Source organism: Dendrobates tinctorius, unplaced genomic scaffold (genome assembly GCF_039654945.1).
Source record: "Dendrobates tinctorius isolate UK_male_01 unplaced genomic scaffold, ASM3965494v1 ptg000241l, whole genome shotgun sequence".
NCBI classification, from domain to species: domain Eukaryota; kingdom Metazoa; phylum Chordata; class Amphibia; order Anura; family Dendrobatidae; genus Dendrobates; species Dendrobates tinctorius.
Window position 1 is genome coordinate 8,796,870 of NW_027361908.1, and position 24,667 is coordinate 8,821,536.

At 38.0% G+C, this 24,667-nt stretch overlaps 1 protein-coding gene across 1 annotated transcript in view; it reads left to right on the forward strand.

Annotated features, from left to right (window-relative positions):
- LOC141060642 (dynein axonemal heavy chain 3-like) overlaps nt 1–24,667 on the forward strand; it is a 2,648,786-nt gene that overhangs the window by 1,009,834 nt on the left and 1,614,285 nt on the right. The window contains exon 28 of the mRNA XM_073556958.1: nt 13,598–13,739. Within this exon, the coding sequence (XP_073413059.1) occupies nt 13,598–13,739 (142 nt within the window). The remainder of the gene's footprint in view (nt 1–13,597; nt 13,740–24,667) is intronic.

Genomic DNA, 24,667 nt, shown 5'->3' on the forward strand with positions numbered 1-24,667 from the left:
GCGTGTACAGTGTGTATGTAGGTGTGTGTGGTGTGTACAGCATATACAGTGTGTGTGGTGCATACGGCGTATACAGTGTGTGTGTATTTGGTGCGTACGGCATATACAGTGTGTGTGTATGGTGTGTACGGCATATACAGTGTGTGTGGTGTGTACGGCATAAACAGTGTGCGTGTGTGTTGTGCATGCGGCGAATACAGTGTGTGTGTGTGGTGTGTACGGCGTATACAGTGTGTGTGTGGTGCATACGGTGTATACAGTGTGTGTGTGGTGCGTACGGCGTATACAGTGTGTGTGTGGTGTGTAAGGCATGTACAGTGTGTGTTTGTGTGTGTGGTGCGTACGGTGTATGCAATGTGTGTATTTTGCAAAGGTGTTCTGTTGGTGGTACTGTGCAAGAGGCTGTTATCACCAGCACTTTCCATATTGAGACACCCATCACTTGGGTGTCCCAATATGGCAGTCGGTGAACTTCCTCCACTTGGAATTCTTGGATCCGGATGGAACAGGATGTGCAGACATTACAAGGCAAGTATATATTAAACTAGATGGAGGCCCGATGCTATTGCATCGGGAGGGCAGTAATGTCATGATGAGGGCAGGCTTTTCAGCGTTCAGAATCTCTCCCCCCACGTGCTCACCTACCTTTCCACTCTCTCTTTCCCCATGCGCTGACTTCTCCTATCTGTACTCTCTTCTTTGACCTGTCTACCCCATGTGCTATCTCCCTTGTTTGCTGTCTCTCTCCTTCACTGACATTACAGCAGGAGATCGCAGAGGATACATTTTGTGAGGTAAAATATCGTTTAAAAACAGTCAGTGAAATATTTTACATTAGGAGAGAAAAGACCAGACTAATAATGGTATGCACATCCACATTATAGTAAAATATGGAAAAACCTTTATTACACCTCAGACAAAATTGATATAAAAACATTTAAAAGCAAGAAACTAGACCAATAACCAACACTCCCTATAAGGCTGTACAAGTGCATCTCAAAAAATTAGAATATCATCAAAAAGTTAATTTATTTCAGTTCTTCAATAAAAAAAACGTGAAACTTATATATTATATAGTCATTACAGAGTGATCTATTTCAAGCATTTATCCTTGTTAATGTTGATGATTATGGCTTACAGCCAATGAAAATCCAAAAGTTATTATTTCAGTAAATTAGAATACTTTATAACACCAGCTTGAAAAAAATTATTTTAAAATCTGAAATGTTGGCCTACTGAAATGTATGTTCAGTAAATGCACTCAATACATGGTCAGGACTCCTTTTGCATCAATTACTGCATCAATATGGTGTGACATGGAGGTGATCAGCCTGTGGCACTGCTGAGGTGTTATGGAAGCCCAGGTTGCTTTGATACCATCCTTCAGCTATTCTGCATTGTGGGGTCTGATGTCTCTCATCTTTCTCTTTACAATACCCCATAGATTCTCTATGGAGTTAAGGACAGGCGAGTTTGCTGGTCAATCAAGCACAGTGTTGTTTGTAAACCAGGTATTGGTACTTTTGGCAGTGTGGACAGGTGCCAAGTCCTGCTGGAGAATGAAATTTCCATTTCCAAAAAGCATGTTGGCAGAGGGAAGCATGAAGTGCTCTAAAATTTCCTGGTAGACGACTGTGCTGACTTTGGTCTTGATAAAACACAGTGGATCTAGACCAGCAGATGACATGGCTCCCCAAACCATCTCTGATTGAGGAAACTTCACACTAGACCTCAAGCAGCTTGGATTGTGTGCCTCTCCACTCTTCCTCCAGACTCTGGGACGTTGATTTCCAAGGTCTAGTGTGAAGTTTCCACAATCAGTGATGGTTTAGGGAGCCATGTCATTTGCTGGTGTAGGCCCACTATGTTTTATCAAGACCAAAACCTTGGAGGTGCTGGCCTGCCCTGCTGCTAGTGTGATGTCAAAGCGTGTTTTCAGTGCCGCTGGGGCAATCATCACAGATACACGCACACGGTTGACTACAGAGAATGCAGACAGGCTGACTCTGATAAAATTTAGAAAGGACTGGATTTCGCAACAGTATTTAAGCCCTCCAGATGACAGTATCCCAAATTAAAGTCACCCAAAACGTTATTTTTTTAAAAAATTGGTGATCACTGATCATGTCCATCCCTTCCCATACAAGCCCATTTTCTTCTTCTTACACATGTTTTCAAATCCTGCTTCTGACACATGTACCTCATGGTCAATAAGCTAAAAACAATGTTACGTTAATTAGTGTTTCCCATCGGAGGCACTTGTGATGAGAGTGAGACCATTCTTCCTTCATCAACCACAGTATCATGCCCCTTGGGCTAATTTTTGGAGACACTATGGCTATGCCTGGACACTTGGCACTGCAACCTCTATGCTAGTAGTCCTAATTGTTTGGCCCTTCAGACCTGTCTTGCTTCCTTCATCAACTATGATACAGCCCCTTGGGTTAATTTTTGGACACACTTTGACTATACCTGGACACTAGGCACTGCAACCTCTATGCTAGTAGTCCTAGCTTCATCATAATTGTTTGGCCCTTCTGACCTGCCTTGCTTCCTTCATCAACCATGATACAGCCCCTAGGGCTAATGTTTTGAAGACACTATGTCTTTGCCTACACATTGGGCAGTCGCACAACAAGGACAGTAGTCCAAGATTTATTATTGTGAATCCCTTGTGATGATGATGATGGGTGGCTTCTTCCTGCTTTAACCATCACACAGTCCCAAGGGCAGATTGCTCTCCTTACACCACTTACACACTTAGCTGTCAGAAGATCGCCTCCAACCATCACTCGCTCTTACGGCACTTCTGATATATCAATGGTACTGCGTATGTCGTGTACGAGTCCTGCTCTGCCGGCAAAAAACCACAGGACTTCAACTAGTGTTTGTACAGTCTAGTGAAGCAGTGGTGTAAAACCACTCGTGCAGCCCCTGGCCAGGTGCCCCCATGATATATACATTTGTTTACAGCATCCATTTTTAGCAATTAGCAATTTAGTCTTTAGCAATGCAATCTTTTTGTGGGGTCCTTAAAATTTCTGTCACAGAGCATGGGACACAATATCCCCACATAAGATTACAGTAAATTTCACAAACAGAGCATGTTTTCATATTTCCAATAGAAAGCTGATTAAAAATTTCACACCTAGACATTACTGCTCCTGTACTTTAATTCACAAATGCCACCCATAAAAAGCTGACATTATATTTGATCAAGCTTGCTCTCTGCAGCATGGTTTGCTGCCAGCGGTCCAGTAAAAATTTTCACCCACATAGCATGTTTAAACCCTTTCCGACATTGGGCATAATAGTACGCCGATCTCAGACTCCCTTTGTTGTGGGCTCTGGCGGTAAGCCCCCATCTTTCCCAGGACATGTCAGCTGTTTTGAACAGTTGCTTGTGCCCGCAATAGCCGTGGGTGGAATCGCGATCCACCCACACCTATTAACCCATTAAATGCCACTGGCAACCTCTGACAGCGGCATTTAACAAGCGCTTCTGGCAATCGCACTGGAAATATGCACACCGGTGACCCGCATCCCGTGATCGCGCATCACCATTGTGTTGGCATGACAAGCAGTGGTTTCCTGGAGACCTTGATGGTTGTTAGTGCCGGATTGCTGTGAGTTCCACCCAGTGGTCGCCGCTCATATCAAAGTGAACAATTCTTCAAGATGAAGGCGATTGTTTCCATTGCCACTATGTAGCAGAGCCAATCAGGTTGTGGCAGCTTTTAGTCTCCCATAGAGACTATTGAAGCATGCCAAAAGTAAAAAGAAAATGCTTTTAAAAATATGAAAATATAATAAATATATAAAAGTTCAAATCACCCCCCTTCCATCCCATTCAAAATAAAACAATAAAAATAAAATCAAACGTACACATATTTGATATCACCACATTCAGGATCACCTGATCTCCTGTTCAGAATCAGTGTAGCGAGAGAAAAAGTCAAAACACCAGAATTATGATTTTTTTGGTTGCCGCGACATTGCATTAAAATGCAATAACGGGCGATCAAAATATCGTACCTGCACTCAAATGGTATCATTAAAAACGTCAGCTTGGCATGCAAAAAATAAGCCCTCAACCAACCTGAGATCATGAAAAATGGAGACACTACAGGTAATTTAAAATGGAGCTTTTTTTTAACAAAGTTTTATAATTTTTTTTCACCACTTAGATAAAAAAGAACCAAGACATGTTTGGTGTCTATGAACTCTTAATGACCTGGAGAATAATAATGGCAGGTTAGTTTTAGTGTTTAGTGAATCTACTAAAAAATCAAATAAAAAGCAAGTGTGGGATTGCACTTTGTTTGCAATTTCACAGCACTCTGATTTTATATGATGGTAGGTAAAACCAATGATGTTGTTCAAAAGTACAACTCGTCCAGCAAAAAACAAGCCCTGACATGTCCATATTGATGGAAAAATTAAAAAGATATGGCTCTGAGAAGAACGGGAGTGAAGAAACAAAAACACAAAGCCGAAAAAGCTCCAGGGGTTAAGGGGTTAAACATTTCCCAAACAGAAGCTGATAAAATCAGGAGAAATTATATGTAGGAGGTTAAATCAAATAACACTAACATGGAAGAACTCTAATGATTGATTGATATAAAATATAACCTTTAATGAAATGCCATTAAAAAGGGACAAGCAACATTAAGTGACAAACACTAGTGATGAGCAAGCACTAAAATGTTCAGATGCTCGTTGCTTGGGTCGAGCAAATTGGAATACTCGGGTACTCGGACAGAACAATGAGCCCAATGTGTCATGGTCAGTTTGTATTGGACCTTCTGTGGTTAATTTCTGTGGCCTCACTCTGATGGGGGGAGGGCTTTTTATAGCCTTGCTCAGGCATTCCCCACTGTCACTTATACTTTTGCCCTCAGCTTAGTTTAGTGACCCCTGTGAGTTGTGCTGCGTGCCTTCTTTTCTGCCTGATTACCTGCTTTTGACCCGGTCTGTTGCCTGTTGTGTTCTTGCCTGCTGATTCAGTACTGTGTGTCTGTTCCCCTGGTTTCTGACTTTGGCTATGTCTTTGTATATCCTCCTGTCTAATCCCCTGGTACTTCTGCTGCCAGTACAGTTGTGACCTTTCGCCTGTCCCTGACATCCCTCCTGTCTAGTGCTCATCGGTGCTTCTGTACCAACTCCACGTGGAGGATGGAGAGTTTCCACTGTTTAGGCACATCAGGGGCTCTCCAAAGGGGATATGGTGTCTGATCTCAATTCCAACCAATTCTGCATTGAAAAAGTCAAACGGTGCTCCTTCCCTTCCGAGCTCTGCCATGCACCCAAACAATGGCTTACCCCCACATATGGTGTAGCAGCATACTCAGGGCAAATAGCACAACAACTTTTGGGGTCCAATTTCTCTTGCTACCCTTGGGAAAATAAAAAACTGGGGCGAAAAGTTCATTTTTTTATTTTCACTACTCTGCATTATAAACTTCTGTGAAGCATTTGGGGGTTCAAAGTGCTCACCACACATCTAGATAAGTTCCTTAAGGGGTCTAGTTTCCAAAATGGTGTCACTTGTGGGTTTTTTCTCTGTTTAGGCACATCAGGGGCTCTCCAAATGCGACATGGTGTCCAATCTCAATTCCAGGCAATTCTGCATTGAAAAAGTCAAACAGTACTCCTTCCCTTCGGAGCTTTGCCGCGCACCCAAACAGTGGTTTACCCCCACATATGGGGTATTGGCATATTCAGGAGAAATTGCACAACAAATTTTGTGGTTCATTTTCTCTTTTTACACTTCTTAAAATAAAAAAAATTGGTTCAGAAGGAAAATTTTTGTGAAAAAAAGTTAAATGTTCATTTTTTTCTTTCACATTGCTTCCGTTCCTGTGAAGCACCTAAAGGGTTAATAAACTTCTTGAATGTGGTTTTGATCAGCTTGAGGGGTGCAGTTTTTAGAATGGTGTCACTTCCATATTTTCTGCCATAGTTTTTTCTGCCATACTGATCCCTCAAAGTGACTTCAAATGTGAGGTTGTCCCTAAAAAAGTGGATTTGTGAATTTTGTTGTAAAAATGAGAAATCGCTGGTCAAATTTTAACACTTATAACTCCCTAACAAAAAAAAATTGTTTCCATAATTGTGCTGAGGTAAAGTTGACACGTGGGAAATGTTATTTATTAAGTATTTTGCGTGACATATCTCTCCAATTTAAGGGGATAAAAATTAAAAGTTTGAAAATTTCCAAATTTTAAAATTTTTCCCCATATTTCTGTTTTATTCATAAATAAACACAAGTCATATCATAGAAATTTTACCACTAACATGAAGTACAATATGTCCCAAAAATAATCTCAGAATCAGCGGGATCCATTAAAATATTCCAAAATTATAACCGCATAAAGTGATAATGATCAGAATTGTAAAAATCGTCCGGGTCACTACTGTATGGATATAGAGAGATGTCTATTGGCTGGGCTCCATTCTGCTAAACCATGAAGAGTAATCTAAAGGTTAGAAATACAATACTGATATTTACTTTACCCTCACCTCTCCGGCTCCTGGGCTCCTCACTGTTCCCCGTCTGTTCCTTATAGTATCTTCTTACTCTCACCATGAGCACTAAAATCCCAGGCTTCTGGCTCTGATGAGGTCCATCCTGGGCATCTTTATTGCTGAAGGTCCCCGTTTATCCTGAAGAGGCCTAAGATTTCAAAGCTTGTGGGGGATAACAAGATACAATGAGGACTGGTAAGGGGATGGTTAGAAGTGAGGAAGGGTCCAGTGAGATGAGCAATAAGATAAGTAATTTTCATTTCTTTTTACATATTACATGTATTATGTTCTTGGGTCTTTAGAGACAGCAGAGCATAATAAGGGACATTGAATGGAGAATAATTGTTCTACAAATTACATTTTCCACTATCAGACAGATTCTAATTTTGACTGATCTGCTACTCCACAAGTGCCTTTCAAAAAAATAATAATGACACATAATGCTCCTCAATAATTATAGTGCAACACAGTACTTCATAAAATATTGTAGTGTTGCCATACTAAATTAATATTTAAAAAATATATTCACTTGTCATCTAGCACTAATAATCCTGAAACCTACTCTTTTTTTGAAGTGACTCCTGTGTAATGACAGTATCATATCATGGAAGAGAGTGCCAAAATGTGGTCCGAAATGCTTATGCTCCATTGCCTTCAAGGGCGACTGTTAAGATATTGTACATACAGTATATTTAATATTGTAGTTATTTTCTTTTTTATAATAATATTGCTTATGGTGAAAGCGTAAATTCTAAAATAAATCATTCAACATATAAAAAAAAGTATTTAAATGATGATAGTGTTTCCTTTTTTTAAACTTGATCTGATCACGCTGTCCTAATATCAAGTTATTCAATAAATGTGTTCTGAACCATGAACATCCATAGCACAGGATGTCAATTAACATACAACTCAACATATCTTATATAAAATTTTCCATAACCTTTGACAAAAAATATGTTATTAAAGAATAAAAGTTAAAGGTTTCATACAGTGTATGTCTGCAAGTGCAGTAATGCACATCAAAATTCTTTTGGCTGTTAACCTCTGGAAAGGTTATTCAATGGGTTTTCTACCCAGGAGGAACTGTATTGCTACAGTAATGGTGAGTATAGTAAAAATTAAGTACTTTAAATTCCGGCCAAGGGCAACATTAGGTTTATGGCTTATACCTGTCATGGAAATGTTTTATTTATTTTATGAGTTTGTTAGTCAATTTAAAAAAAACCTCATGTAATAAATCATTTAACATTACTAAATAAATAGGCTGAATGAGAATCTAGCTGAGCAGTTTGTAGTGTACATGATATTGGAAATTTTATTGTACAGATTTACAAAGGCAACATAGAAGGCTAAACAGTTTACCAATTTAATGCATATAGACACATGCCTGATGTAAGCAAAATGAATAATTAGAACAGGTAAAGTTTTGATTAAGGAGGACTTGTAAGCTCTCCTAGAATATTGTATATGCTGGATTGACTCACCAGAGGAAAATAGGCAAAGGATGACACAATAATGATGTCAGTCCATTATAATAGTGATGATTTACAACTTCAAAAAGTCTTTTAGTATGTTTCCAGAAAAGTTGTTTTATCTAAATATTAAATTAAAGACCCCAATCTGTATAAACTATAAAGAGAAAAATAAAACTCCACAGAAAAAACATTAAAAAAATAGAACAAGCAATCAAAGCACCATATCTACGCCCAAATCTTATCAGACCCTACAAGCTTATGGCAGCTAGCCAAAGGGCCAATGTAATCAGAGTAATAAGAAAAAAGGGGAAAGCCCAGTCACATATACAACATTCGAATACAAAAACCTACAGAAGAATTGACTGTGCTTTACTTAAAATATTATTTTTATTGATACAAAATAAAAAAACAGGTAAAATAGCTTCATAGAGGGTGATGATATAATACAATGTTAGAGTTGGAAGGGACCTCAAGGGTCGTGTCCAACCCCCTGCTCAATGCAGCACAGGATTCACTAAACCATCTCATACAGATGTCTGTACAGCCTCTGTTTGAAGACTTTCATTGAAGGAGTACTCCTCCATGGAAGTCAACGGATGCTCTAGTCCGCTAGCCGAAACCACATAGACCATCCCACCGAACGTCTGCTCTCCTTTTAGCGTGGGAGTAATACTACTCCGACTTCAGGGTAAGGGTGAAACAGTGTAGTAATACTTTATTGAACCACCAAACAGGCAAATGACACATAAAACAGTCACAGTAAACACCCCAAGATAGTGCAAAATTAAAGTCTCACCTTTCCGATGACTCACTGGGATAAGAGCAGATGTGAATTCAGAGCTTCAAGGGCCAACTACCCCACCTGTGACATGCACAGAGAGGAGGTAATGACAAGCATAGGAAGCAAACCATATGGAACGTTTTTATGGACTTTGTGCGCTGCTTAACAATAGACACAATTCCAGTTGAGATGAAAGATTGATGTTTTATCCCAACGCGTTTCGAAGTAATAGTTACTTCTTCCTCAGGGGATGACAGACATGAAAAAATAGCATTGTTTCCAGACTAAATACACTCCATATTTGAAATTTGGCGCCAATAGTCACATGTTTTTTTACAAGAAGTCAAAGTTCAAATGACGTTTGAATCTATCACATGTTAGAACATAATCTTCAATTTCTATATAAAATAATAAAATTCCTTTATTCATTCACAGATAAAATTTAAAAAAGAAGAAAAAGAAGAAAGAAATATGATAAATGTATGAAATTTTTTTTTAAATTATGTCCGAAAAAACGATCCCACTTGAAAAAAATAAAAATATATGTTTATAAAGAATTTTGTGCATGTATTATTTATAAACAAATATTTTTATTTTTTTATTTGTTGCACCTTCTAATGGATATATATTCATTCATATAAATTCTTCTAAAACATTTTTTTTATGTTTTTTTTAATTAATATTTGCATAATTATATGATATATTTTTCAAATTATAATAAAAAGTTCCCTTGAAGATCAGAACCCGTTATGGTGTAGTGGTTAGAGCTTCTGTTCTTCTTTTTTCTTTTTTTCAAGTGGGATCGTTTTTTTGGACATAATTAAAAAAAAGTCATAGATTTATTATATTTCTTTCTTCTTTTTCTTCTTTTTTCTTCTTGTGTTTCTATGTGAAAATGATAATAAGGATGATCCCTCTACACTGTGACATCCCTTGAGATATTTTTAGACAGCTATTAAGTCTCCTCTTAGTCTTCTTTTTTGCAAGCTAAACATTCCCAAATCCTTTAATCATTCCTCCTAGCAGTTGAATCACCATCCTGGTAGTTCTTCTCTGAACTTGCTACAGTTTTTCAATGTATTTTTAAAAATGTGGTGCCCAGAACTATACAGAGTATTACAGATAAGGCCTGATCAAGAAGGAGTATAGTGGGATAATACATCCAATAACCGTGTTTGCGTTTTTTACTGCCACATCACACTGTTAGTATTCCCAAGTCTTTTTCATACATGCTGTTGTTTAGTTGTGTTCCTCCCATTCTGTAGGTGTTATTTGAGATTTTCTTGTCCAGATGTAAAATCTTGCATTTCTCATTGTTAAATATCATTGGTCGCTGGCCATTGTTCAAGCTTATTTAAATCCTTCTGAATTCTTTCTCTGTCTTCTTTAGTGTTATCTATCCCTCTTTGGATCATCTGCAAAGTTGTATAGTTTACCTTCAGTTCCCTGATCTAGAACATTGATAAAAATGTTGAACAACACTGGGGCCAGGACAAAGCCTAGTGGTAGGCCTCTTGAAACACTTTTCCAATTGGATGTGCAACCATTCTTTGAGTATGATCACTCAGCTAGTTATGAATCCATCAATCCTTGTCAATCCCCTACTTGATCATTTTTTTAAATAAGGATAGTATGAGATACTTTATCAAAAGCTTTGCTGAAGTCGAGGTATGCTATATCTATTGTATGTGCAGTGAAAATTTCATTTAGAAAACTCTCTCATCCTTCTTGGACATTTCTGTCTTTTAAAACATCCAGCCATTGGACCTTTCCTACCCTTTTTCTGAGTCCATTAAAATCTGCATTTTCGTGGAAGCAAATTATCAAAGAAAAAAGAAATGTAGTCAAAAAAATGTATATAAATGCTAAAAACCTGAGAGAGCGAACCAGAGTAGGGGAAGCTCATTATTAGTACAAATACCATTTTATAACATAATAATGCTGTGTTAAAAGTGGTAATTACACAAAAAATATCATTGTGAGTCGCAAGTTTTCAAAATACATGCATGTGAAGAAAGACCAATATAATGCAACACTAATGACTAAAGTTCAACTACCACAGGTAACACTAAAATGCTGTACTGATAATAAGCATCCCCTATTCTTGTTCACCCACCAGACTTTTATGTATTTATATATGTCATTTGGCTATATTTCTTTCTTCTATGGTACTGTGTTTCCATGATGTCATCAGCCATTATTTTACCTGTTTGTTTTGTTTTTGTCTTTTTTTTAAATTTGTCAAATAGTATCAATAACAACATCAGGTCACTATGCAAAAAACAAGCCCCTCATATAGCTCTATCGACTGAAAAATAAAAATGTTATGGGTTTGGAAAATGAGTCACATAATTTTTTTAAGTAATTTTTTAGATTTTTTCTATAATTTGAATTAAAAAAAAGTTTTGAACTGTCATAATCATATTGACCTGGACAGTCATGTTTCTCCCATTTTCCAGTAAACTGTATGATAAAATGAATGGTTTCATTCAAACATACAACTAATCCCACAAAAACCATGCCCTCTTATGGTCAGTGGGAAAAAAATAAAATTACTGCTCTTGGAAGAAGGAAAGGAAGAAAATTAAAGTGCAAAAGGGGTTAAAAAAAGAATACCTTTTATATATTTTAATATTTATTATTTTTGGTGATTTTACTTATCACTACAGATCAGATATTGTCTGATCTGTATATCGCCCTACACGTGCCCTCCGTTCTACAAATGACCTAAGACTAACATCCCCGTAATCCGAACCTCGCACCTCCGTCTCCAAGACTTCTCTCGTGCTGCTCCAGCTCTCTGGAATTCACTTCCCCAGGCAATCAGACTGATACCTAGCCATGACCTATTCAAGCGCGCTTTGAAAACCCATCTCTTCAAACAAGCCTACCACATCAACTACTCAGTAAACTAACTTTGCCCTGTTCCCTCCTTCAAAATATTATTCTGAATCTGCACCCTACTATTCATCTGTCTCCACACCCTCCATGCACACGATAACTGCACTTGATACTTGACTATTGCACTTAAACACACGGGCTGATGACCGGATCATGCAGCTTTATATGATAATCCCTATTATAATTGCCAGACCTGAAATAACAAGCACTTTTCACCTACTGTGCCCCCCCATTTCCTTGTAGATTGTAAGCTTGCGAGCAGGGACCTCACTCCTAATGTCACTGTTTAAATTGTCTTAACTTGTATTGAATTTATTGTCTGTACATGTCCCCGCTTAATTGTAAAGTGCTGCGGAATATGTTGGCGGTTAGATAAATAAAAATTATTATTATTATTATTAGATATTTTAAGCAATTAGACTATTACATGAGATACAATGGATCTTCTATAAGGCCGGGTTCATACTGCGTTATGGCAGTCTGTTAGACAGACTGCGTTACACCGCGGCATAATGAGGTGTAATGCAGTCTGTTAATGCTGCAATTCCCTCCCATTATCGAGCACAACGCATGCCATAAAGCGGCATGCGCTAGCAATGTGCCGTTATTCAGTGATGGAGCCTCAGACGTGGGCTGCAGCATCTGAGGCTCCGTCACCGCTAGCGCAGATGAAGCATCTGCGCTAGCGGTATAGCATGACGCGATCACGTTATTCTATAGCGTTAACGCAGCTCGTCAATGCTATGCGTTGAACGGGCTGCTTTAACGCAGTATGAACCTGGCCTAATGAGGATGAAAAAATCAGGTTTTTTTAGGTTAGAAATATCTCAATCTCATTTATATATCTGAATATATGTAGTCAATGCAAAGAACTTATTTCTTTCAAAGACAATGCAATGAACTAGAGGAATTAGTTACATGTGAAGGAAAGGCAATGCTGGCAGCTAAATTGGAAAAGGTTCTTTACACTTAGAAGTGTCAGACTGTGAAATACCCTACTGCAAGAAGTAATAATAGCAGATATTGTATCAGCATTTAAAAATGGGCTGCATACTTTCCTCAAAACAAATGTCATTGCGTGTTATAAATAACGGCGATAGAGAATCTATAACTAGTGGAGAAAGTTTGAACTTGACTAGTCTGTGTCTTTTTCAAACCTAACTAGCTGTGGAATGATGTACGTATGTAACAATACATAATTGTTATTTTGTTTCAACAATAAAAATAGAGTGAAAAAATATGTAACTTGGCAGGTGATAATTTGCTTGAAAGCCACCTTGTTTAAATTATTTAAAAAAATAAGAACTATAGTTTTTTTGGGGGGGGTTAAAAAGACCTACTGATACAGAATTGAGTAAATATTTTGCTTAAATTGTTGTTATATAATTAGTATCAGAAAGGAAGAATTATTTGTTTGGATGAATTTCTTTTTTTTGACGAGCCAAAGCACGAATCCCAGCATATCGGCGCAGCAAAGAGTCAGTTAGATTGTTCTACCATTTGTATTTTCCTGCATATCCTTCCAACAGTTAATGTCCAGAGAGGTTACATTTGTTATACACTATCGCACACATTTGTCACATTTGTACAACACTTTTTGTTTACCATGGCGAAATCCATAGCCAATGCACTGAGTGGCAGATTATATGGACATCTGCTCTGCTGATTTATTTTGAGGGAAAACCCTGATTACTTACTATTTTTTTTGTGTTTGGAAAACAACATCTGCATTTTTTCTTAGACTAGTCAAAAAATGTAATGTACAAAAATCTCAGCATTAATACAAATTCTCCAAGTTTCTTATTAAAAATTCTTTTTATTCTGAAACCAACTTAAGAACAACTGTATAGTAATTTGCCACAAATCATTAAATTATATTTGCTTCTTTTTGTTCCTCATTTATTTTCAGGCTTTAGTAGGAAGCAAAGGTCTACAAAGAATTCTGAAAAGGTGCAGTGACCAAATTGAAGATATTGTTAATCTCGTGAGAGGAAGGTTAACAAAAATGGAGCGTATTACTCTTGGTGCCTTAATTACCATAGATGTTCATGGTATGTTCTCTTTACAGCAGTGGTAAAAGTTTTAGTACAGTTTCTATTGATTATACCATATTTAGATCAAGATTATTGTGAGTGGCATATTATGCAGGTTATTGAGAAATATTTAAATCAAAGAATGAAAAATGGAGGAAAGCGGCACTCACCACTGGTGTGAAAAAAATGACAACTTTTTGTGGTCACCATGTGAGGAGAGGAGACATGGAGAGATGAATGAATGGCAGCTGTTTTATATAGGAGCCAGAATAAGTGTAGTTTACGTGAAACATCTGTCACTCATTCATCCCTTCATTTCTCCTATCCTCACATGACCACCAAATAAAGTTTCCATTTTTTCACAGTGGTGAGTGCCGCTTTCTTAAATTTTTCATTCTTTGTTTTAAATTGACTGTATTGTCTACAATGTGCACACCGCCTAATCTGGTTACCTTCTATTTTTTCTGCCACAATTTGCTTCCAGATCAATACTATAGAAGTTTTGCAGCATTGACAGTTTTTCTCCTTTTCCTCATTTAGAAATGTAATTTTGTGTGACCTCCCACATTGCAATATTTAAGATTTACAAAAATCCTTTTATATTTTTTTACTTTCTACATTGAGGCAGGAGTTACATGGCACAAAATGAGTACTTACCTTTAGAAATAGATGCTAAACAATTGTGAGCATACGTTATTGCAGCTGAAGATTGTACTCGATTACCTCCTTTAATGTGCACAGATAGCAGTTGACAAATTGGGTTAACAGCATGTTTATAGTGATTGGTCTTTCGACTTCTAATAACCCATATCATTTTCAGCATAAGGGACTATGCTATTATAAAAGTACCATACAGAATACACAAGTGTGCTTAAAAGAATAAGCGCTGTATCCTGGCTTTCCCTCAGTGGAATTGAAACTTAACTTTAATTAGACCGTTAAAACATCAGCAGGGAGGTCATATTTAATTGGCACAGAGGAGGATGTCAACCAGATCTGTCTCTTTCATTACCCCACTCACTGAGCGCAAAACATTCTCTGATCTTTCCTCACCAATCTAGGTTTCCCCAGTAGCAAATCTAAACACTGTCCTTAAAGATCCAATGCAAATTGTGCTTTCTCAGGTTATTTTCAATCTTGAAAAACTGCAAAATATTGCAGTGGGCTAACTCTTTAAAAATTCTGAAGACTATATCTGCTAACAGCTGCTATGTACCACATCCATGATCTAATGCGCTTAATGATGTGTTATAAACTTCCCAATTCATTGTCTAAATATTCTCAATTTTTTTCTGTTTTACTAAAATATTCGAATCATATTTTATAAATGTTCCACATTAAACAGCGCCAAGGTGTCATTACCTGGGAAAGAAATTAGCTTAAATTTTGCAGCTAATGTTGGATACATCATTTTGTCATCTCCTTAATGATGATCATCTGTCACTTCTAAATCTGTGGAGATAACTATGGGTTATTGTGCTCAGTGTTGAGCATAGTTTAATTAATGATAGTGTCAGGAATTCTGTGGGGTATTTAAAGTATTTAATGGTTTTCTGATTTTGTATTTGTTAAGATTACATTTTTATACATGTTATGCAAACCATTTGCGTGTTTTAATGTCGAGTAATGATGCGGTGAAAATGTTCTTTGTCAAATATCTCAAAAGTGTCAAAATCTGATTAACCATTTGCTTTTTCATATTACTATTGTTGCTGTAGTTCTATGAAATGATGAAGTAGTTGACAGTAACTTTGGCAATGCATATTTTATTGGTCCACATTTATTTTAATTCCTGGAGTTGGAAGTGTTCTTTTGCCATATTACATTCTAATAGGCTAATTTATTGCTATTGTAGTAACCCAATAATAAGGCTGGTAGAATAAGAAAACTCACTTTACTGATGCTTTTTTGACATAAATTTGTTAAACAGATTCTGAAATATTTAGCCTATAAATCGCTGAGCATGTTTGCCCAATAAAGAGCCAGGTACTCTGTCTTCACAGACCAATCATCCATGTTTTGCATGAAAATCCAGATTTCACAAAGCCATGTATATGAAATGAGTGCAGTGTAGAAAACTAAGAAAACCTGTTGAGTATCTGTGTACATTTTAGTTTGTGATTGCTAAAGCAGGTATAGCCCCTTGAAGCCCAGCAGGAATAAATAGAAAAATTGAGGTTAGCAGTATAATGTAAATAAACAAAACATAGATAAAATCCTGTGATCCTAATGTATTATTTCTCCTTTATAAATTACTTGTAAGGCGACATCCTGAAAAAGGGTTTTAGTTTTGAGCACAACATTCAGGCGGGCAACTAAGTTATTACATGAGTTGGAAGATTATAAAAGTTGGATTGTTTAGCTTAGAAAAAAGATGCCCCAGAGACATATTTACATGTATAAATATGTGTGTAGAAAATAAAGGACTGGAACATATTTTATTCTTTCCAAAGACCCTTAAAAGGACTTTAGTCCATTAATTGCACATGCAGTAAAGGCGATTCCCGTAGCTATATAGGAAGGGGTTCTTTACAGTTAGAGTATTTAGACTGTAAAATATCCTACGACAAGAGAACAGAAGCTATATCTGCCTTTAAAAAAGAGCCTGATGTTTTTCTCACACCAAATGGTATTGTTGGTTACAAGTTATATAGCGATAGATAGTTCATAACTGGTTGATAAGGGTAGCATCTTTTTCAAACTATGTAACTATATAGCATAGGGTCATGACTCATGACAAATCAAAGGGAAATATTAATATATTTTTCTGTCATCCAGCAAAATTATGAAAAGGATATTTAAACAATAAATTCCATATTGGCCTTTCTAAAGCTACGTGTATGAACAGGTCACTTACCTATCCATAATCTGAAAAGAATCCTAAAATCTAACCAGTCATAAATGGAAAGCGAGGTATTTATATATGTAGTCATTCCTAAAATGACAAAGATATCCAAATGCAGAAACCTATTCCACGGTGGAAGAGTGTAAATCCCCACCTAATAATATAAATTCAATAACTTTTATTGTAATTACTTTTTGCACCATTATATATTTCTTGTATTTTAATTTAAGCATGGCTACATCTGTAAATCTGTAAATTTGTGAAAAATGTGATCCCTTACTACCACAACACAGTTTTGATCCTAAAAATAAAAACCTAATTTTTCGACTCTGATGTGGGTCACTTGTGAGAATAAGTGTCTAAAACACATTCTAAATGTGGTACACAACATATGAGACAGTTTTTGAGAGTCAAGTTGCTCCAGAATCTTGACATACTAATCATAGTAAGTATAGGCTAACGGTGCATTGTGTCAATATATTTAGAATTTATTTGCGAATAACACAAACAATTATTGAACATTTTAAGGATTTTAACATTTTCAAGGTTTGAATTTCTCAGCATGTAAAACAGATAGTCACACCGCACAAAATAATTATTTGCTTTGCCCGAAGTATACTTTATGTTGGTTTGATTTTTTTAAACTTTCGCTTATGATGTTTGAAGGTTTATAAGTTTAGCAGTAATTTTTAAAATTTCCAAAATTTACTTTTTTTGTAGTCTAATTCAGTTCTAATAGCAATTTCAAGGGTAAATCAGAAACCTTAAATCAATTACTCTAAAAAATAACTTCACCATTATAAAAGTTTGTTGATTCTTTTGTTTTCTTACAATAAAGAAGCACAGCAGCAGGTGATATTTAAACACGTTGATGCTTTTCCAGACTTTTGATTTAAATGTATATTTTCTGTAACAAGACGGATGTTAACTGAGAAATGAAAGAACACCTCGTGAATTTTGGAAAGTTCTTGTTATTATGATGTTTCACAGGAACCATTTCAGGTTTGCAGAGACCTTGAGATGCTTTTAAACCTCAAAAAATATCACTCGCTTGGCAAAACATACCAGAGGGCATTGACTAAGTTTTGGATTTGAATTAAATAGGTTTAGCTGTGGTGCAATACTTTTTTATTTGGCTATGAGCTTACAGCCATGGAAAATAAGAAAACCCGATATTCAGCTTACCCAGGTCCAGCAATTTCTTTTTGACGCTGCTGCAGTCTTTGTTAACAAGCTGCAGTGATGACCTCATGGCTGTAGTGCACGTGACTGCTGCAGCCAATTATCAAACTAAGTGGCCCATGCCATCTACATTATCAATACAACCAAGCCCAGTGATTTGTTGAAGGGGTAAATAGTATAGCAACTGATAAATGTTATCCTTTTTTTCATCATCTTGAAACACACCTTTCTTGTGACCTTCTGATTTGGTTTTTTTGCAGTTTGGTGAACTTTGCTGTGCTGCTCTGGGCCTCTCTTCCAACATATGTGCTTTGGTCTCTCGCTTTCCAGTTTCTACTTATTAGGTTCATAACAATGCCATCTGTGAGATGTGCATAACCAACTTTTTTGTACCATACCTTCATTTACCAAATGCTACTTTATGACTTCAGCTCTTGATTCAAGACATGAGCACTCCAGTGCACTTATTATAATCTAAGATGCAAATTATCCATGGGGATTCACCAGATAGATTGTATCCCAGATTATAAAAGTTCTCCAGGTGAAGATATTAAACCTGTTCAAGCAACAGGCACTGAAAATCACACATTGTTCAACTCTGGAGTCCTTTCTTTTATAGACCCTAAACTTTGGAGTGCATCCTAAATGTACTATCAAAAGTTTTAAAATGTAACTTCTTATCTTGCAAAAGAGTAAAATGAAGTTCCTTTTTAAAATGTGTCAGTGGCTTATTTTGGAAATGCATGGGTGGTTTTTGGGCAAAATTTATTTTGAAAGTATGAACCACTGGCCTGCCATAATCTATTTTGATCTTCTAAACCTTGACATTTCTTTTTTATTACTGCTTCCTTAGAGCCATTACATTTTATGTTTTGATTTCGTTATAAAAGTATTTGTTTTATGCAGGACAATCAATAGTATTTATCAGTACCATTTTAAGTTACAAATAACATTTTGATTACTTTTGATTGCATTTTAGGATGTCAAAATAAACAAAGCCAGTAGCTCAGTCATTGCTTTTTTTTTTACCCAATATTCATTGTGTAAAATAAATAATTTGATTTTCTTTATAGTCAGCATTACCAATGTCTTTTACTTGAATAATTTTATTATTTTTCTAAAACCTTTTCCGGAAGAAGGGAGGGATTATCTTATCTTTATTTAACCCTAATCAGAGTCTTGAGCATCTTATTCTTCAATCCTTAGTAAAAATACACTGCAATACAGGCAGGAACAAGTCAGCTTATGGCAGACAAGGAGATTATTGTGTCGCCAGTCGCACTAGCAAGCCATCAGTACAAGATAAAAAGCATATTGCGTACTAAATCTGTGAAAAAATTCTAATGAAAACTTAAATGTTGGAGACAGTATTGAATATTGCATTTGTATCTAAGGGTTTAAATACCAAACAATGGACATAGCTCTTACTCTGGTCATTGTAGCAGGGCATACTAGAATTTGTACAAGAAAGGCTGAATGATGCTGGTTCAGAAGTTAAACCAAGTGAAGAATCCTTTTGTACAGTATATGTATGGCAGTTTTTTGAGAAATACTTCTCGACAGTGCTATACAATGTACAATGGATGTCAGGAAGGAATTAAGAATATTGTATATGAATATGGAAACATTTTGAGGTGGATTAGAAGCAACAACCCAATGCTTTCACATCCTTATAAACTCAAGGCAAGGCGCTTCTCAAAAAATTAGAATATCATCATAAAGTTAAGTTACTTCAGTTCTTCAACACAAAAAGTGAAACTCATTATATGGAGTCACTGTAAACAGAGAGATCTATTTCAAGTGTATATTTCTGCTAATGTTGATGACTATGGCTTACAGCCAATGAAAACCCAAAAGGCATTATCTTTGAATAATTAACAAAAAAGCCAGCAAAGGCTTTATAAGGTTTTAAAAAAGGTCAATTAGTCTGTATCAGTAGGTTCCACAATGATGGAGAAATGTGCTGACTTGACAAATGAACAGAAGGCAGTCATTGACACTCCACAAGGAGGGTAAGTCACAAAGGGTCATTGCTAAAGAAGCTGGCTGTTCACAGCGTTCTGTATACACGCAATTAATGGAAAGTTGAGTGGAAGGAAAAAGTGTGATATAAAATGGTGCACAAGCAACCATGATAACTGAATCCTTGAAAGGATTGTTAAGAAAAGGCCATTCAAAAATCTGGGTGAGATCCACATGGAGTGGACTGCTGCTGGAGTCATTGCTTCAAGAGCCACCACACACAGGCCTATCCAGGACATGGGCTACAAGTGTCGCATTCCTTGTATCAAGCCACTCATGAACAATAGACAACCCCAGAAGCATCTTACCTGGGCCAAGGTGAAAATGAACTAGACTGTTGCACAATGGTCCAAGGTGTTGTTTTCGGATTAAACTAAATTTTGATTTCATTTGGAAATCAAGGTCCCAGAGTCTGGAGAAAGAGTAGAGAGGCACACAAACCAAGCTGCTTGAGGTCTAGTGTGAAGTTTCCATAATCAGTGGTGGTTTGGGGAGCCATCTCATCTGCTGCTGTAGGTCCACTGTGCTTTATCAAGACCAAATATACAAAGAATAGTTGCACTCTATCATGCTAAGGCATGTGAACGTGGAATATATGTAATTAGAATTGCAATACAGCGCTAGAATTAGAGAAAAAAATATGAGACTCTTAGCATAAAATTTGGCCAAATATTATCTGCCCACCAGACAATGTCAAGGTGGCCTCAAATCTGATGGGTACCTACACTGTGTGAATACCTCTCTAAGGCTGATGTCTGAATTCCTGGGTGAATGTGGACACCTATGTCAGCAATGCCTGCATTTATGGGTAAGTAGGGACCTGCTATAATTAAAATCACCACCTGGTGGAGGGCGGAGTGCTCGGTCAGTAAGCTAACATACAAGAGACAAAAAGACTGACTGGCACATCCAAACTAATGTGAATAGGTGCATACCAAGAGGAGCTACCCCCATATACAATATACAAAGAATGGTTGCTGTTGTGAGTTCATTTTCCCCTTCGTCACTGAGGTCTGGTGAACTCCCTATTCTGGTAAAGGAAGGTAATGAGCCTGATTATCAGGCACCTGAGCCTAATGAGGATGACTGGCTGAGTGGAGTCACTGACTGGATATAAGGTTGCCGACGCCCTTCTGCCCTGCGGGTGATTTCTCTGTGGACTTCTAGGACACCAGTCTGATTCCTGCTCCTCTAAAGCTAAGTTTTCTGCTTTGCCTGTTAGCATTCGTGTTTTGTTTTTGTTTTCCTTGCTTTTCTGGATTCTGCCATTCCCTGCTGGGGTGAGCTGAATCTCCTTTTGCCTGTTGCTCTGTCTTCAGAATATTCCTGAGTACTGACATAGCTTTTTTGAAGCCTAGCGTCTTCAGGGCCTTTTTCACTGTCAGTCTGTTGGCTCTTATTTTCATAGGGTTTTTTACGGATTGCAGACAGCAGCCTTCCTGTCCTTTCCTATCTAGCTAGCTTGGGCCCCGTCTTTGCTCAGTCTATCTTTCTGTCTGTGTTAGTGTTTTCATCTTGCTTCACCGTCATTATATGTTGGGGGCTGCCTATTGCTTTGGGGTCTGCTCTGGGGCAGTTTAGATTTCCCCTTTCTTTCTTTAGGCCTATTTAATTCTTCGGCTGTGATCGAGGGGTCTAGGGCATCGTTGCAACCCCCCCACGGCTACTGCTAGTTGTGTTGATAGGTTCAGGGGTCTGCAATCCGATAGCTGCCAACTTCTCTGGTTTTCTGGACTTAGCTAGCATTTCTGTTTTTGCCTCCTACGGTGACTCAATCATAACAGAATCACCCGCCATACCGCAGATCCTAGGGTACTCAATAGCAGGAAAGAATTGTGCTTAAAAAAAAAAAAAAGCGTGTGTATATTCTTTCCTCTATAGCTCTGAGGCCGTAGGGGGAATTTTTTTTTTCTCTCAATGGAGATAAAGCAAATGTCTGATCGTGTGGAGCAGCTCGCTGCGGAAGTGCGGGGAATTTCCGCCTACCTTGCTTGTTCGCATGCTGTTGAACCAAAGATCCCTACACCTGATGTATTTTTTGGGGATCGATCTAAATTTTTGAGTTTCAAAAATAATTGTAAATTATTTTTTGCCTTGAAGCCTAGCTCGTCAGGGAGCTCCGCGCAGCAGGTTAAAATTGTCATCTCTTTGCTGCGTGGCGATCCCCAGGATTGGGCGTTTTCTTTGAAACCAGATGATCCTATTCTGACTAATGTGAACGCATTCTTTCAAGCTTTGGGGTTGTTGTATGATGAACCTAATGCTATTGATCAGGCTGAAAAGACCCTGTTGGCATTGAACCAGGGTCGAGATTTTGCAGAGTTGTACTGTCAAAAGTTCCGAAAGTGGGCGGTCATTACTACCTGGAATGATAATGCCTTGGCTGCTCTCTTTCGGAAGGGTTTGTCAGAAGCCGTAAAAGATACTATGGTGGGATTTCCTGTTCCCTCTGGTCTGGACGATTCTATGTCATTAGCCATTCAGGTTGATCGGCGTTTACGTGAACGCAGGATTGCACGAGAGGTGTTATCACCGGTTGAACAGACGTCTGAACCTATGCAATGTGATAGAGTTTTGTCTAAGGCGCAACGTCAGGAGTTTAGAAGGTGTAATAAGCTGTGTTTTTTCTGTGGAGATGCCTCGCATATTATTTCTCTTTGTCCTAAACGAGAGAAACGCTTTGCACACACGTTTTCTGTTGGTGGTGTTCAACCTAAGTTTCTTCTGGCAATTACTCTGATCTGCTCCCTGTCCACATTTTCCGCCAAGGCTTTTGTGGATTCGGGAGCAGCGCTAAACCTAATGGACTTGGATTTTGCTAAACGTTGTGGATTTCCGATGACACCTCTGCAGACGCCTATCCCTTTGAGGGGGATTGATGCTACTCCTTTGGCTAAAAATAAACCTCAGTTTTGGACCCAAGTGGTCATGCGAGTCGCCCCAGACCATCAAGAAAATTGCAGATTTTTGGTGTTGCATGGTCTGCATGATGCCGTTGTTCTGGGGTTTCATTGGTTGCAAATTCATAATCCAGTTTTGGATTGGAAATCTGTGTCTGTGGTGAGTTGGGGTTGTCGGTGTGCCTTTAGTGAGGCTCCGTTTTTTTCCACCTCTCCTCAGTCGCATGATGTTCCTGACTATTTGGCGGACTTTTATGATGTATTTAGTGAGAATGAGTCTGCGTCCTTGCCTCCTCATAGGAGTTATGACTGTGCAATCGAACTAAGCCCGGGGTGTAAATTTCCCAAGGGTCGGCTCTTCAATTTATCTGTACCCGAGCACGAGGCTATGCGGTCCTATATTAAGGAGGCGTTGGAGAAGGGTCATATTAGACCATCCTCTTCACCCTTAGGTGCTGTTTTTTTTTTGTAGCCAAAAAGGATGGTTCTTTAAGGCCTTGTATTGATTATCGTGCCCTCAATAAAATTACTATTAAATATCAGTATCCGTTACCCCTGATTTCCGATCTATTCTCTAGAGTTATAGGTGCTTGCTGGTTTACAAAGCTTGAGCTCAGGGGGGCGTATAATCTTATCCGCATTAAGCAGGGGGATGAATGGAAGATGGCGTTTAATACTCCGGAGGGACATTTTGAGTACCTGGTGATGCCTTTTGGGCTCACTAATGCCCCTTCTGTCTTCCAGTGCTTCATGAACGATATTTTCCGAGACTTTGTCGATAAATTTTTGATTATCTATCTGGATGATATTTTGATCTTCTCCAAGGATTGGGATTCTCATGTGGAACATATTCGGACTGTGTTCCGGATCTTGAGGGAGAATTCCCTGTATGTCAAAGGATCGAAATGCCTTTTTGGAGTACAGAGGATTTCATTTTTGGGATTTATTTTGTCTCCGTCAACTATTGAAATGGACCCGGCCATATTTCAATGGATTTCATCTCTGATATGCCGGTGTCTCAAAGAATGACTGTTATTTGGGTGATTTGTGATAGGTTCTCTAAGATGGTTCATCTTGTACCACTCCCTAAGTTACCATCTTCCTCTGAGTTGGTGCCCCTGTTTTTGCAACAGGTGGTTCGCTTACACGGGATTCCTGAGAACATTGCATCTGACAGAGGAGTTCAGTTTGTGTCTAGATTTTGGAGGACTTTCTGTTCCAAGCTGGGAATTCAGTTGTCCTTCTCCTCTGCTTTTCACCCTCAGACCAATGGGCAGACAGAGCGAACAAACCAGACCTTGGAGTCGTATTTGAGATGTTTTATTTCCGCTGATCAGGATGATTGGGTTTCATTTTTGCCCTTGGCCGAATTTGCTTTAAATAATAGAGCTAGTTCTGCCACTTTGATGTCACCTTTTTTTTGTAACTTTGGGTTTCATCCTCGATTTTCTTCAGGGCAGGTGAGCCTTCTGCCTGCCCAGGTGTTGACACTGTGGTGGAGAGAATGCACCAGATCTGGGACCAAGTGGTGGATAAGTTATCTCTCTCCCAGGAAAAGGCCCAGCGGTTTTCCAATCGACATAGGACCATTGGTCCCCAGTTTAAGATTGGTGATATGGTGTGGTTATCATCAAAAAATATTGCTATGAAGGTAGCTTCTCCTAAGTTTAAGCCTAGATTTATTGGACCTTACAAGATTTTGGAGATTATTAATCCGGTCTCTTTTCGTTTGGCTCTTCCTGTCACATTTAAAATCCATAATGTGTTCCATAAGTCCTTGTTGAAGAGGTTTGTTGAACCAGTTATTCCTGGGGTGGCACCTCCAGACCCTGTATTGGTTGAAGGTAACATGGAATATGAGGTAGAGAAAATACTGGATTCCCGTTTGGCTAGACGGAGACTCCAGCATTTGGTTAAGTGGAAGGGTTATGGTCAGGAGGATAATTCCTGGGTCTCTGCCTCTGATACTCATGCCAAAAGATTGGTGCGTGCCTTTC